General features: G+C 48.9%; 1 protein-coding gene and 1 long non-coding RNA gene across 3 annotated transcripts; one reads left to right on the forward strand and one right to left on the reverse strand.

The window, feature by feature from the left end:
- Window positions 1–360: 360 nt before the first annotated feature.
- On the reverse strand, window positions 361–4648 carry LOC130682544 (uncharacterized). 2 transcript variants are annotated; one of them, XR_008995758.1, is made up of 3 exons: window positions 4517–4648; window positions 3217–3456; window positions 361–2541 (listed from the first exon to the last, which is right to left on the reverse strand). It is a non-coding gene; the product is annotated as an uncharacterized LOC130682544 (long non-coding RNA). The 2 variants fall into 2 exon arrangements; XR_008995757.1 differs by having other exon boundaries at window positions 361–2561.
- On the forward strand, window positions 3327–7312 carry CHCHD5 (coiled-coil-helix-coiled-coil-helix domain containing 5). Its single transcript, XM_036905046.2, has 4 exons — window positions 3327–3464; window positions 4519–4659; window positions 4742–4907; window positions 7140–7312. Coding segments are annotated over exons 1-4 (333 nt in total). The 5' UTR covers window positions 3327–3462; the 3' UTR covers window positions 7164–7312.
- The last annotated feature ends 5141 nt before the right edge of the window (window positions 7313–12453 follow it).

Genomic DNA, 12453 nt, shown 5'->3' on the forward strand with positions numbered 1-12453 from the left:
CCTAGTCTACAGTGCCCATCTCATACCCTCAGGAGGAAAGCACATCCACCACACAGCCTCTTCAGGGGATGGAAGGCCAGGACTCAGATCACCTGATCAGAGTCGTTTCTGTGCTGCCAGATAAGAGGCCCTGTCTGGCCAGGGATGGAAGCACTGCACAGCATCTCCATCCAGGTCTGTCACATTCCACAAGTGTCTCCTCCCTCCCACCCACCCCATCACACACACACTCCCTGCTCCTCATCAAATCTGATATTCCCTGCTTGGAGTACCATAGGGAAATTTGGAAGTTTTATGGCCAGGATTCTCACCTCCTGTGATTCTACCATCACCCACTGTATATATACTTAGCCTGTTCCATGCACCACTGGCTCTGTAAGGCCCCGATACATCTTTTCATGTGAACCTACTGTCTTAACAAGTTTTATAGCCACTGTGTCCTAAATTTAGAGACCCCTTGGCCAGATAATCAATGGACCAAAACACAACTTATGTGACATGCACGTAAGGTATATCTGGCGTCTACAGTTGCTTCTCCCTCATTATACTACTATATGTACCCCCTGCCTCCATAAAGACTTTATAATGCTAACACTACGTGAGATAACACTGCCACATACATGTATGTATGTAATCTGACTGGACGTGTGCTAACTGAAACCCTCCCTACTCGTGCTAGGTGACTTAATAACTAATGAATAAACATTTTCGCTCCCATAATGGGAGCCACCCTGATTCTTCTCGGGGCTGACTCTCTTGAGCAGCTCACCTTGGTCTGTTAAGGTGTTTGTTTCCTTACTTCTGTAATAAAGTGCATGGCTTGCTTGAATACTCCTAAGTCCTGGTGTTAAATTATTTTAATAAAGACAAGGACTGAGGACCCTGTTCTAAGTGTCTGCTGGTAACAGTTGCTTCTCCTGGCAACCAGCCCCCATCCTTAGGTGGATCCAAAAGGTACCTCACCTAACAAGACCCTTTTGTCACTCTCAGCTCTCATTCTGAATTCCAAGGGTTTGGGGAGCTCTGTGCCAGAAATGGGGATGAAGACCAAATGTATTGCTTATTGCAATCATAATTTCACACTTTCCCTGGACACTACCAAATATTGCCACTCTCTTGACGCTTCCTATTTCCTTCCCAGGTTGCACGCTGTCTTCAGCACTCACCACTAATTCAGTGCTTGTTTACTTTGATATTGCCTGCCTCTCCCACAAGTGTTATGCGGCGCCACCCTGCCTGGGTGCCAAGGAAGGCGACCAAACCCAGGTCACTCTCACGCCTGTGACCTTCCCCTTGACCAGGAGCGCAGGATATCCAGCCAGACAATTCCCAAATGCCAAGCCAACCTGGGCTTCTTCTCACCCCAAAAGCTGACGGTATGGCCCTAGCCCATCAGATATTTTCTATTTTTCTCTTCCTTGGTCTTTATTCTTTGGCCTATAAAAGCTTCCTGCCTTCCGCCCCAGAGTTTCTGCCATTCTCTGTCTCTTCATGTAGTGTTAAATAAAGTATCACCTAAATTGTCTTCTTTCATCATTTTATTAACAGTTTAATTTTTTGTCTGTTTCATTCTCAGCTGCTGCTTCCCCAGCAGCTAAAAAAGCTCCTGGCACTTAGTAAGTATCATGCCAGTGAATGACTGGATCTCATCTGACCCTCACACAATACTGTTTGGTTCATCCCATCAGGACTCTGCCAGGCCCCACACTGTGCTGGGGGGATCCAGCAGTGTCTGTGAGATAGGTACAAGACCCCTTCCCTCAGGAGGTTCCGGGGTTTTGAAGTAAGAAGAAAATAAGCACACACACACACAAGTAACAAGCTCTGCTAAGGACAGAAAGGGAAAGCACAAAGTGCTCCACACCAGGTGCTCGGCATGTCATCCCAGTTTCTTCTCTCAAGAGTGTCCTGAAGCAGCTGTCACAGAGGACACCGAAACCCAGACAGCCGAAGTAGGCTGCCCAAAATCTCCCATCCAAACCCAGGTCTGTTTCACTCCAAACCCCATGATCCCTTAAATCTCTCTAACATTCAGTCCCTAGAGAGGAAGTTAGTTACACTTCTGAGCCACAGGCCAAAAGGCAACTAGAAGTTGGGGGGCATGGCTCTCACATTCCCAGCAAAGTGTCCCTGCCGGGGCCTTCATTGTACCTACTTACAAATCCAGAGGTTAGAACCCCTTCTCTTAAGGAGGTCCATCACAGAGACTTTGAGTTAAGACTCGAGTAGAAGGCATGGGACAGGTTGAGATTTCACTTTCCCAGAAGAAAATGTGAGGATCAGCCCACATTTCAAGCCAGAGTCCTCTGTCCTTGTTGATGGTCCCTTCCCCTCTTCTCCCACCAAAACCACTCTTAAAGATTTTTGCAGGAAGGACACAAGAAGCCTTGGGGTGAAAAGCTTTCCTTCAGTGCTCATGGCTTCAAACTTCCTCGCGTCATCGGAGGTCGGTGCAGATGGCTGGGGTGCAATCATCAGACGTCGAGAGCCAACCAGGGCAGGTGTTGGTGACAGCCTCCCGGGACACTCTCACCCGAACTCCTGAGGGGTCGGATAGCAAACTGTTCACAAGTACAAGGATGTGACTGTTATCGTCCTCGTTTCACAGACGCGCAGAGACTCTAAGCAGTTGTCACTCATTCACAAATAACTCGTTCCTCTAAACGCTACGGTTTTGAGTGTGAGACGCGCTCCGCACACTGGACGGCAGGACTGATGCTCGGCTTTCTAACCGGCAGCCTCGCGACGGAACCGCCCCCGTCCCCAGGTCTAGGTGCAAACAGCACTCTGGCACGATTGCAAAGAGCTGCATCGGCCCGCGAGCATGGGGCCGAGATTAAAGCTGGCATCAGAGCTTGGGCCAGGTGGAGTAGCTCGGCCAGAGGCCCGATAGGATCCGCTCCTGGGGCGACATCGCCCCCTGCCGGCTGCGCACGCACGGACCAGTTTCCCCGGAGGACAGTGAGCGCATGCGCGACTAGGGCGGCACCTCGCTTCCCCGGGCTGGCGCTCAGGCCCCACGCCCGGACACCCGCACCTACAACGCCCAACCGAGCTGCGGCCGATGGCACGTTGAGGGCCCCAGCGGCCGCTCCTGCCAGCTCCAGGCGGGTGGGCAGGAGCGCTCGTGCTGGGGCCCAGCCGCAGGCGTTGCCGCGCGCCTCAGCGGTACACTCACTTTAAGGTCGCGCCACCACCGTACTTCCTCTGACTTACTTCCGGTGAGTTCCGGACGTGCCGGAAACCGGAAATAGCGGACTGGGGCCGGGCTGGTTACGAGGGCGCCGCCATTGCTGGACGCGGCCGGAAGGTGAGGCAGGGCGCCGCCATGACAGGTTGAGCCTGACAGGAATGGGGCTGCCGGTCTGCTCTGCCGTCGGCAGAAACGCTCCCGGGCCAACCTGACACTGGAAGAGGCGGAGCGCCCCTTTGTGTCTGAGCCCCACCGGCGCCGGCCTCGAGATGTGAGTAGCGGGAGCGCCTACCCCGTGCCTGCTGCCCCGCGCCATCTCCCCCCAGGGACCTGGACCTAGTTAGGACTCCGGGAAGAATTGGCCTTCCTGCTCCTCGGAGAGCCGGTTCTTTAGGATTCAGCGCTGTCCTCACAAGGCACACTCCTCCGCGCTTCCAGGCCCGCCCTCTGAGCGTTCACACTCCGCCCCTCGTCTCGTAACCGTGGACTTCCAGGTCCGCTTTCTCAACGCCCCGGCCCTGCCCGCAGGACACCTGGCCCGGGCCCGCACCCTGCAACCCTAAGACTCTAGACTGGTCGCAGGACCGTTAGGACTTCTAGAACCGCCCTGTCCTGATAGCTCCAGGTTCCTCTCCCAGGTTCACCTAACCTTACCTTTTGAGCCTTTCAGGTTTGCTCAGTACCCCAAGACCTCTCCAGTAGGGCCGCAGATTTGTTCTGATTCCACTCCGGATTTCCAGACATTATTCCCGAGAGCTTACTTACAAGACCCCCTCCTGCCACCCTCACGCCTCCAGAGCTCCATCCAGCCTCACCCAGGACACCCGGATCATGTCCCTAGGACTCCGAGACCCACCAAACCCAACCTAGGGCCTCAGGTCCTCAGGCCTTATGTCTAAGACTTTCTAGTCATGACACACTTCCACTGTACCCAAAACCCCACTTCTTGGACTTTTAAACTTCACTTTTAGGACCTCTAAGCCCATTTAGCGCCCCCATGTTCTTTCCTAGAATTCCACATCTTATTTCTAATGCCCTACTGGGATATGCCTGGACACTAAGACCCTTCTTACCAGGACTCCCAATAATTCTGCCTTAGAATTATTCTTTTTTTTTAAGAACTTATGTTGTCTCCCCAGAAGCCCCAGCCTGCTCCATAACCCCCAGGGCTCATGTCTTACCTTTACACCTCCCTAGTCCTGTTCCAGGATCCTTCAGAGACCCAGGTCTGCCCAAGATCCCTAGTTCCCCTTCCCCAGATCTCCATCAGAACCCCCTTTCTTGTCTGCTGCCTGAAACTATCCTTAGTCTGTCATGTCTCACAGGCAGGCAGCCCTGGAGATCACTGCTCGCTACTGTGGCCGGGAGCTGGAGCAGTATGGCCAGTGTGTGGCAGCCAAGCCTGAGTCATGGCAGCGGGACTGTCACCACCTTAAGATGAGCATTGCACAGTGCACGTCCTCCCAGTGAGTGTGGGCAAGTTCGGGACTGTCGGGGTGGAGAGTTGAGTGGGGGGTCTGAATGCCTGCAGTGCCCTCCCCCCCACAGCCCAGTCATCCGTCAGATCCGCCAGGCCTGTGCTGAGCCTTTTGAGGCCTTTGAGGAGTGTCTCCGACAGAATGAGGCAGCAGTGGGCAACTGTGCAGAGCACGTGCACCGCTTCCTGCAGTGTGCTGAGCAAGTGCAGCTGCCACGCTCACCCTCAACTGTGGAGGTAAGTGGGGGTGCTCACCAGTTCACCTTAGCCCTCAATCGTTCTGGTGGCTCACTGAGGAACTTTGACTCCTCAGCCCCACCTTCCCCCATGCAGGCATGCAGGCCTTCACCCTGCATCCAGAATTCAGGATGGGATCACCTCTTGCTCCTTCCGCAGCCACTACAGTCCAGCCACCTCCCTTGTCCCTTCACCTCCCTGATACTTGTTCCTGGTCTTCCTAAATCCCCTCTTACCTTGTGTCCATACAGCGACAAGAGATTTAAGAACCGAAAACAAGTCACAGTACACCTTTGCTTAAAGCTTTTCAGGAGCTTCCCATTCTCACTGAGAACAAAATCCCTGATCCTTGCTGGGTTCTCGGTTCTCCCCAAGCTGACCTCTCCCATCTCCCTTACCCACTCCCTCTTTCCCTTCCTCACTGCCCCTCAACTAGTGGCAGAACAGGTGAGGATGGGGCAAAAAGTCTTACTCTTTTTAGTGCATACAGTATGTAAACAGATAAACAGTATGACTGGTATTAAATTTTCACGGATGGGCATAATTAAAAAAAAATGTCTCAAAAAACTCCTTGAGAGGGGTCATTAATGAAAAAAGGTTGAGAAATGCTGGTTTAGATGTTTCCTGTCTTCCCGACTGGACTGTGAGCTCCACAGGCAAAAGTCACATATTTCACTAGCTCCTTCTGTACACTCTCTCATTTGTCCTTCTGTCTGTATGGCCCCATTTCCCTTCTTGCACCCAGACAAAAAGCCTCCTCTTGGGCCTCTGTGCTCTATCCTAACCCCTTTCAGTCCATTCTCTTTGATGGTCCTAGAGTGATTCCAAAGGAAATCTGACCATATTGTTTTACTTAAACCTTTCCATGGCTCCTTGCCTTAAGCAGGCCAACTCTGAATTCTGGCACAGCCTATAGGATCCTGCAGGATGGGGCCTCTGGTCCCACCACACCCTACTTCCCACTTCAAATTCTGTGTTCCAGTCCTAATGAACATGCAGATACTCAACTGTTTGTCTCTCCTGCTCCCAGGCTGTTGTCCAGCTGTTTTCCTCTTGCCTAGACTGCCCTTCCTAGTACATCTGGCTAATTCCTATTCCAGCTTAGATGCCACCTCCCTCAGAAAAGCCCACCTGATGGCCCATCCCCATCTTCAGGCTCCCAGGGTCCCTGGGCTCCCTCCATCGTGGTGTGCATCTTAACTGCCCCCCGTCATTGTCTGTTTCAGAGGAGATTGGGGAGATGACCTTCCACCAGGCCTAGAGTGATTGGTTAAAAAAAAAAAATCCAAGGCAAGGCTAAGTGAAATGTTCAGGCCGCAGGAGTTGAGGCCAGCAGGAAGGACTTTTGATTCTCAGAAAATCCTCACTAATGACTGCATACTGTTAGGTTGTTTTTTAGTTACATGTTTTAAGTTTTGGGCATCTACACAGTAAACTGGCCCATCTAGGGGCCAGTTGCTCCTTCCCTCCCTGAACAAGTAACCAGCCTCTCCCTGGTCTTCCTGTGGCCACCCCTGTCCCCCCAAGTCTGCTCTCTCCTGGCAGCCAAAGGAGCTTTTAAAAATGGAAGTAGGTCACATCTCTCCCCTTTAAAACCATGTTACAGCTCCTGAGTGTGCTGAGTAATTAACGGCACACCCAGCTCCTTACCAGCCTCCTCCTTCCTGGTGATGGCATCCCAGTTGAAACATTCCCTCCCTGACTGGGGGAGAGTCAGGCCTGGCCTCCTCTGTTCTCTGTTATACAAAATAGCATACCCACAGTTTCATCTCATAAAACAGTATAAAGACGTGTTAACATAGCTAACGATTTAAAGTGATACTTGTACTTCCCCCTACACACACACCTCTGCTCTTTACCCTGATTTATTTTTTTTTCATAAAATTTATCCTTTGATATATTTTTGTCTATTTGTTGTCTGTTCCTCCCTCGAGCCATAGATTTGAGCCTGCTGTGTCCCATTCTGGTTCCCCAGTGCCTGTAACAGTGCTGGGCACACAGCAGGTACTCTGTAAATACAGCAAATGCTGCCTGCCCTGCTCCCAGTGGCAGTGCACTGCATCCCATGTGTTCACATGGCAGATGACCAAGATCATCACCTGACCCCCTCTCCCCCAAGACTATCAGCTCTGTGAGGGCAGCCTCTGCTGTGTCTGCATGGTCTCCCCAGCAGTGGTCCCAGGGCCGGGCACAGAAGAGGGGCTTGTAGGTATTGATGGGTTTTTTCCACAGGCACAGCCACTTCCTGCCTCTTGAGGACTCTGGAGCATAGGAAACTGGACACAAGCGACTGGCCACTTGATGCCTGCACCTCCATGTGGACACATGGAGTCCTGAGGGCCCTGAATGTGAGCCTTGCTTCTCTGGACATCAGGACTCAACATTAATAAAGAGTGTATACCAGGCTTTGATTCCTGCCTTCAGCACCTGGGGGGGGCACCTGGGTCAGAAACCCTATTCCTTTGTTCCCTGCTTCACCTGCTGTGCCAAGGAAAGGCCTGATCACCAGGGCTAAGGTGACCCTCTTCCCTTGTGAACCCTGCCAATAGCAATTTCCTGTCTCTTGCTGCAGGGATGTGGGGAATGGCTTTTCGCCTTCTACTCTAGCATTTACCAAGTCTTTGTTAAGGGTTTGCGTGAGGCTTAGGGGGCAATAAATAACACCTCTTTTCCTCCTGAGCTTAGAGCTGGAGGACAGTAGACGGGCAGGAGGCAATGGAGATGAGAATACTGTCTTCATTATTGAAAGCAGCTGCATTGAAAGATGTGATTTAGCATCTCACTGCACTTCTGTCTTGGTTTGCATTCTTCCAGAATGCAACCTTGAGAATTTGAGTGCAGAAAGTATATTTGAAATGTGATTCCAGAAACATTGAGAGGGCAGTGGAGAGAGGAGACAGGAGGGCCATCAATAAAAGGCACGTTATCAAGCCAGTTACCACTGAGCAGCTGGGACTCAGTCCCACTGGGGACTTCTGCCACATACCTCAGTTTCGCTATCCAGGGAGCAATGAAGTTGGGGTTATGGTCCCCCCACCCGTCATTGAGAGCTTTTCACTGGCATTGATGGTCAAGCACTTCTGCCTGCCCTGTGTGTCAAGTGCCCTCCTGCTGTGAGAAGACAGTCCTAAGCAACCATCAAGTCAGCAGTGATCACCTGGAAGAGAGTGCTGCTTCGATCTGGGTGGGGCCCAACAGTGGCTGCTTCCCTTTCCCTGGGCACAACTGGTCGATCACAGGCCCCAGTAGGGCCACGTCTTAAAAAGTGAGAAGGTGGACAGGCAGGCATGCAGGAGAGGGGTCCCAGAGGGCTGAGCTGAGCATGCCCGTGGTCTGTTTCCACTCTGGATTTCCAGACAGGTGGCTCCTCCATGCCTCCAGGAGGTGGGCAGTGCTGACTGGACTGGCCATTTAAAACCTAGGGCTTGTGCTTTGGCTTGGAGGAATGAGACAGTCTCTCCTGGAGATTTGATCTTGAGGACAAAGGAAGTTGTCATTTGGGAGCTAAAGTGGAAGTTTTGTGCATTCAGGATTGCAGGAGCCTCATATGCCATGTGGCCAAAACCAGGAGGAAACCAGGTAGTGGTCAGATCCTCCAGTGCCAGAAAGGTTTGCTGGGGTCGGGGCTTTCTGTGTCCAGCTCCACTCTCCTTGGGTTGTGGATTGATTACTGTTTTCAGCCAACCCCTCTTTGCTTGAGTGAACTTGAGTGAGGTTCTAGTTGTAAAAAAAAAAGTGTGATAACACAAAACAGGTGAGACTGTTTTAGAACATCACTGAGTGGCCTCTTCACCAAGCTAGACCAGCTTTCTTATGTGGTGGTCTCGGGTTTAAGAGAGCAAAAATGGTAACTTCAGTGTCATTGTTTTTACCATGTTTTATTGTGACAGCAAGTCATGGGGCCAACCCAGATCAAATGGTAGGGAGACTCAACCTCTTGATGGCATTTGGCTGCAAAGAATTTTTGCTCATATTTAAACTACCATAAAAACAGTAGTTTCAATCCCTTTGTTTTCGCAAATTGTATTTTCCAAGGAATTTTTCACATGATCTGGATCTTCAAGTTGCCATAAATTTGTTTATAATATCCTCATTGTCTTTTAAGACCTATGGACTGTAGTGAAAACCCCTTTTTCATTTCTGACATTGGTTATTTGTGTCCTCTTCCTTTTTCTCTTGATGAGTCTTGATGGGCTTATCAGTTTTGTTAATCACAGAAACTGCTGTGGTTTTGTCAGTGCTCTCTATATTTGTCTTTAATTCTCTTCTTTATAGTTTCTTTGGATTTAATCTGTTTTCTACCTTTTTGAAATGGATCTAGCTCTCTGATTTTCAGCCTTTTTTCTTTTCTAATTTATGTATTTTAATTTCCCACAAAGCATAACTTTGTTACTGCTTTTTTTCATGGATCTTGGATTCTTTAGAAGTTTAAAATTGTATTTCTTAATTTCTAGACGTATGGGGATTTTTCTAATTACCTTGCCTAATTGCAGTTGGGTTAAGAACATCAATGATTTCAATCTTCTGAAATAGGTGGTTGAGACTTAATGGATCGGCCTGTGGTCAGTTTCTGTGCCTCATGTGCTTGAGTCATAATCCTTAGTTTATGATGTATGATCTTAGCTTGGGTTCCCCCAGAAATAGACTTTAAGACAAGGGTTTGGGAGATAATCCCCAAAAGCATTTGTAGGGCAGAGGGAAATGTGATGGGACAGGGAAAGTGGAGCATCCAAGGTACACCATCTGGCCAGTTGTCACTGTGGGCAGGCTTCATTCTCTGGTGACGCTGGGAAGCAGTGGAGAACATGCTTCCTCCTCAAGAGCTGAGGGTTTTTATATACACTTCTGTCAGTCATTTGGTGGAGGGCTACTTAGGGGCCTGGGGTTTCAATTTCCTGCCACTTCTTGTTTGCCAGACACACAGGCAGAGTGGGCTTTGTGGAGAGGAAGCTGCCTCAGCTGTTGTCACCCATGGGGTTCACTTCATTGGTAGCCACCCTGTGGCTATTCACTTCAGTGGCCACCACCTGCTGTCACATCCACTGTGGCCTCAGCTGCCACCATCATCCTGACCACTTGGCTACCTGTCACGGTTCCCACCCATCACTGCATCCTACCACAGCCACCACTTGCACAGGTAGTGTGATAACAAGGATGCTTTCAAAATGCTTGACTCAGTTCACAAAGAAAGGTTACCTACAACAACTGGAAGTGGTGTGCCTCGAGGCTGGGGAAGTATTGGTGGGGGTGGGGACTAGGAGGCAGTGCTGGGCAATGCGTGCAGATGCCGGAGAGGTTCAGTGAGCTGACACCACTCAGGATTCTGAGGAGGCAGAATGTGCCAGTCAGAGGAGTGGGGTGGCGAGGAGGTGGGGTCTGGTAACCAGGGAAGAGCATGTCTCCACTTCACCTTCGATGGTTGAATTGAGGATTTGGGGCTTGCCATTGAACATACTGACTTTGTTGATAGGGATAATCACTCTAATGATAAATATTTCATTTCAGTCAGTACCTTCAGCATACTGTCAAAAACGCACAAATAGAAGTCAGATTCTCTAAAGAAATGAATTATCTTGAATAAGCTGGGTTCTACCATGAAGTATGCGGCTTTAAAAGTCCTGATGCTACACCCTGGGCCAATTAAACCAGAATCTCCGGGGTGAGACCCAGACCCTGGTGTTTTGATATTTGAATACTGATTTTAAAATCTACTTCAATATGCAGCCAAGGGTTAGAAACTACTGCTCTGGTGGAATTCCTCAATTTTGGTTGACTGTGTTATAATATTAATCTGCTTGGAAATAAAGTTCTGAAACTGTTGAACCTATGCTAAAGCCCCTGATGATACAGTTTTCAGAGTCTGGGAAGCATGTGAATGTCATAATACTGTTTCTTTTTAAACCCATAAATATTTGCCAGTGGGCTAGTGACCTATGAAACAAGGTCAGATCCATATAAGTCAAATTCTTTGATGGCCCAAAAATTATGGGGTGTATGATGTGTCAGATCAGCTGGACAAAGGAAAGAATGTCACTGACAAGTGTTAAGCAGCAGCAAAAATGCCAGGGATTTGGAAAGTTTCTAAAATAAGGGCACTTGCCCTCCAAGGGCAAGGCCTGGGCACTGCCAGTGGAGCTGCCCTCGCAGCGCATGGCTGGATAGTCCCAGAGCAAATCCTCTGCTCCCCAGGATGCGCCACCGAAGGTACCCCTCGATGACCATGACGCCACTGCAGGAGGTGCTGAGGAGAAGGGGGAGATGCACATCCAAAAAACGGAGAAACAGAACAACCCCAAAGAACCTATGACCAGCAGGACACAAGTCCATAGGCCAGGGAAGTATGTATATTCTTAAGCTACATAAAGACTTTAAAAAAGAAGAACGTACATACATTAGTACTAATTAAAGTGGATACTTCTTATATGAAAAAAATTTCTGTTGATACAGTGAAATGGTTTTGCTTTTTGTTTCTTTTTCCAGTAATAATTTGCTAAACTGCCTGCTATCTTTAGGATGTTGTTCGTTTATTTAGTAATAAAACTGAATATCCTAATTATTCCACATTCAGTGCTTTTGTTATGAGGCTATTGGGCTGGATGTCATCACATAGGACTGACACCAGGAATCAGCATGATAAGGGCTTGCCGGGAGTAAAGCTGCAAGTCAAAGTGAACTTTGTGTAATAAAAGTGACAAAAGTGAAAGATCTCTTTAAATTCATCTGTACATTTTAACACAATGGAAGAGTGACCAGAATGCACATTATGGACACTTTAGCGGCACAGGTAAGAAAATTACATCCCTTTTTTGTAGTGTTGGACACCAGATGTCCAGGACATAATCAGAAGTAAGATGATGGCATTTTCCTTGGTAAGAAACTTAAAGGCTGAATGGGATTTGCCAAAAAGGTACTTTGCATTGTCTGCCAAACATGCAGATAAATAAGCAAAGTCTAGTTTGTATTTGTATAAGAGATAAGCAATCTTGTTTTCTGCAGTACAGTTTTCATAGGAATTACGATGATCTGAAGCTCCATTTTGCCAGTCAAAGAACCTAAGAGCTGTGGGGACCATTTGTCGTGGCTGCTGTGCTACAGCTAAATAATTGTAGAGATCACAACCATTGGTGAGACCTGACAGAATTGGCTGTGCATTGTAGCGAGTCAACACATCTGTTATTATAAATCCCCCTCTTGTTAGCCCACAGGACAGTTTAGTTGCAATCTGAATCAGGAAATGTAAGGATGGTTATTTTCATAGTGCATTAGGGGAGCAGTATACGCTTCAATGGTGCATGCCTGTTCGGGTGTTGTGCCCAGGCTAAGTGAGTGGCTGCAGTGTTCAACTGTGCATTGGGTGTCTTTGGAGGAGACAAGAAAACAACAAAAACCCTCCACTTTTGATAGATTTAGAAGTACTTGCCTCTCTTATCCTGAACTTGTGAGATTCAGCCTCCATATGCACTTTCATATATACCTTTGCATCATGCACAACCCCAAATTCTTTTTTGCTTATTATATACATACTATGTTCTGTTCTGGTTACTAA

The sequence above is a fragment of the Manis pentadactyla genome, chromosome 2 (assembly GCF_030020395.1).
Source record: "Manis pentadactyla isolate mManPen7 chromosome 2, mManPen7.hap1, whole genome shotgun sequence".
Classification (NCBI taxonomy): Eukaryota; Metazoa; Chordata; class Mammalia; order Pholidota; family Manidae; genus Manis; species Manis pentadactyla.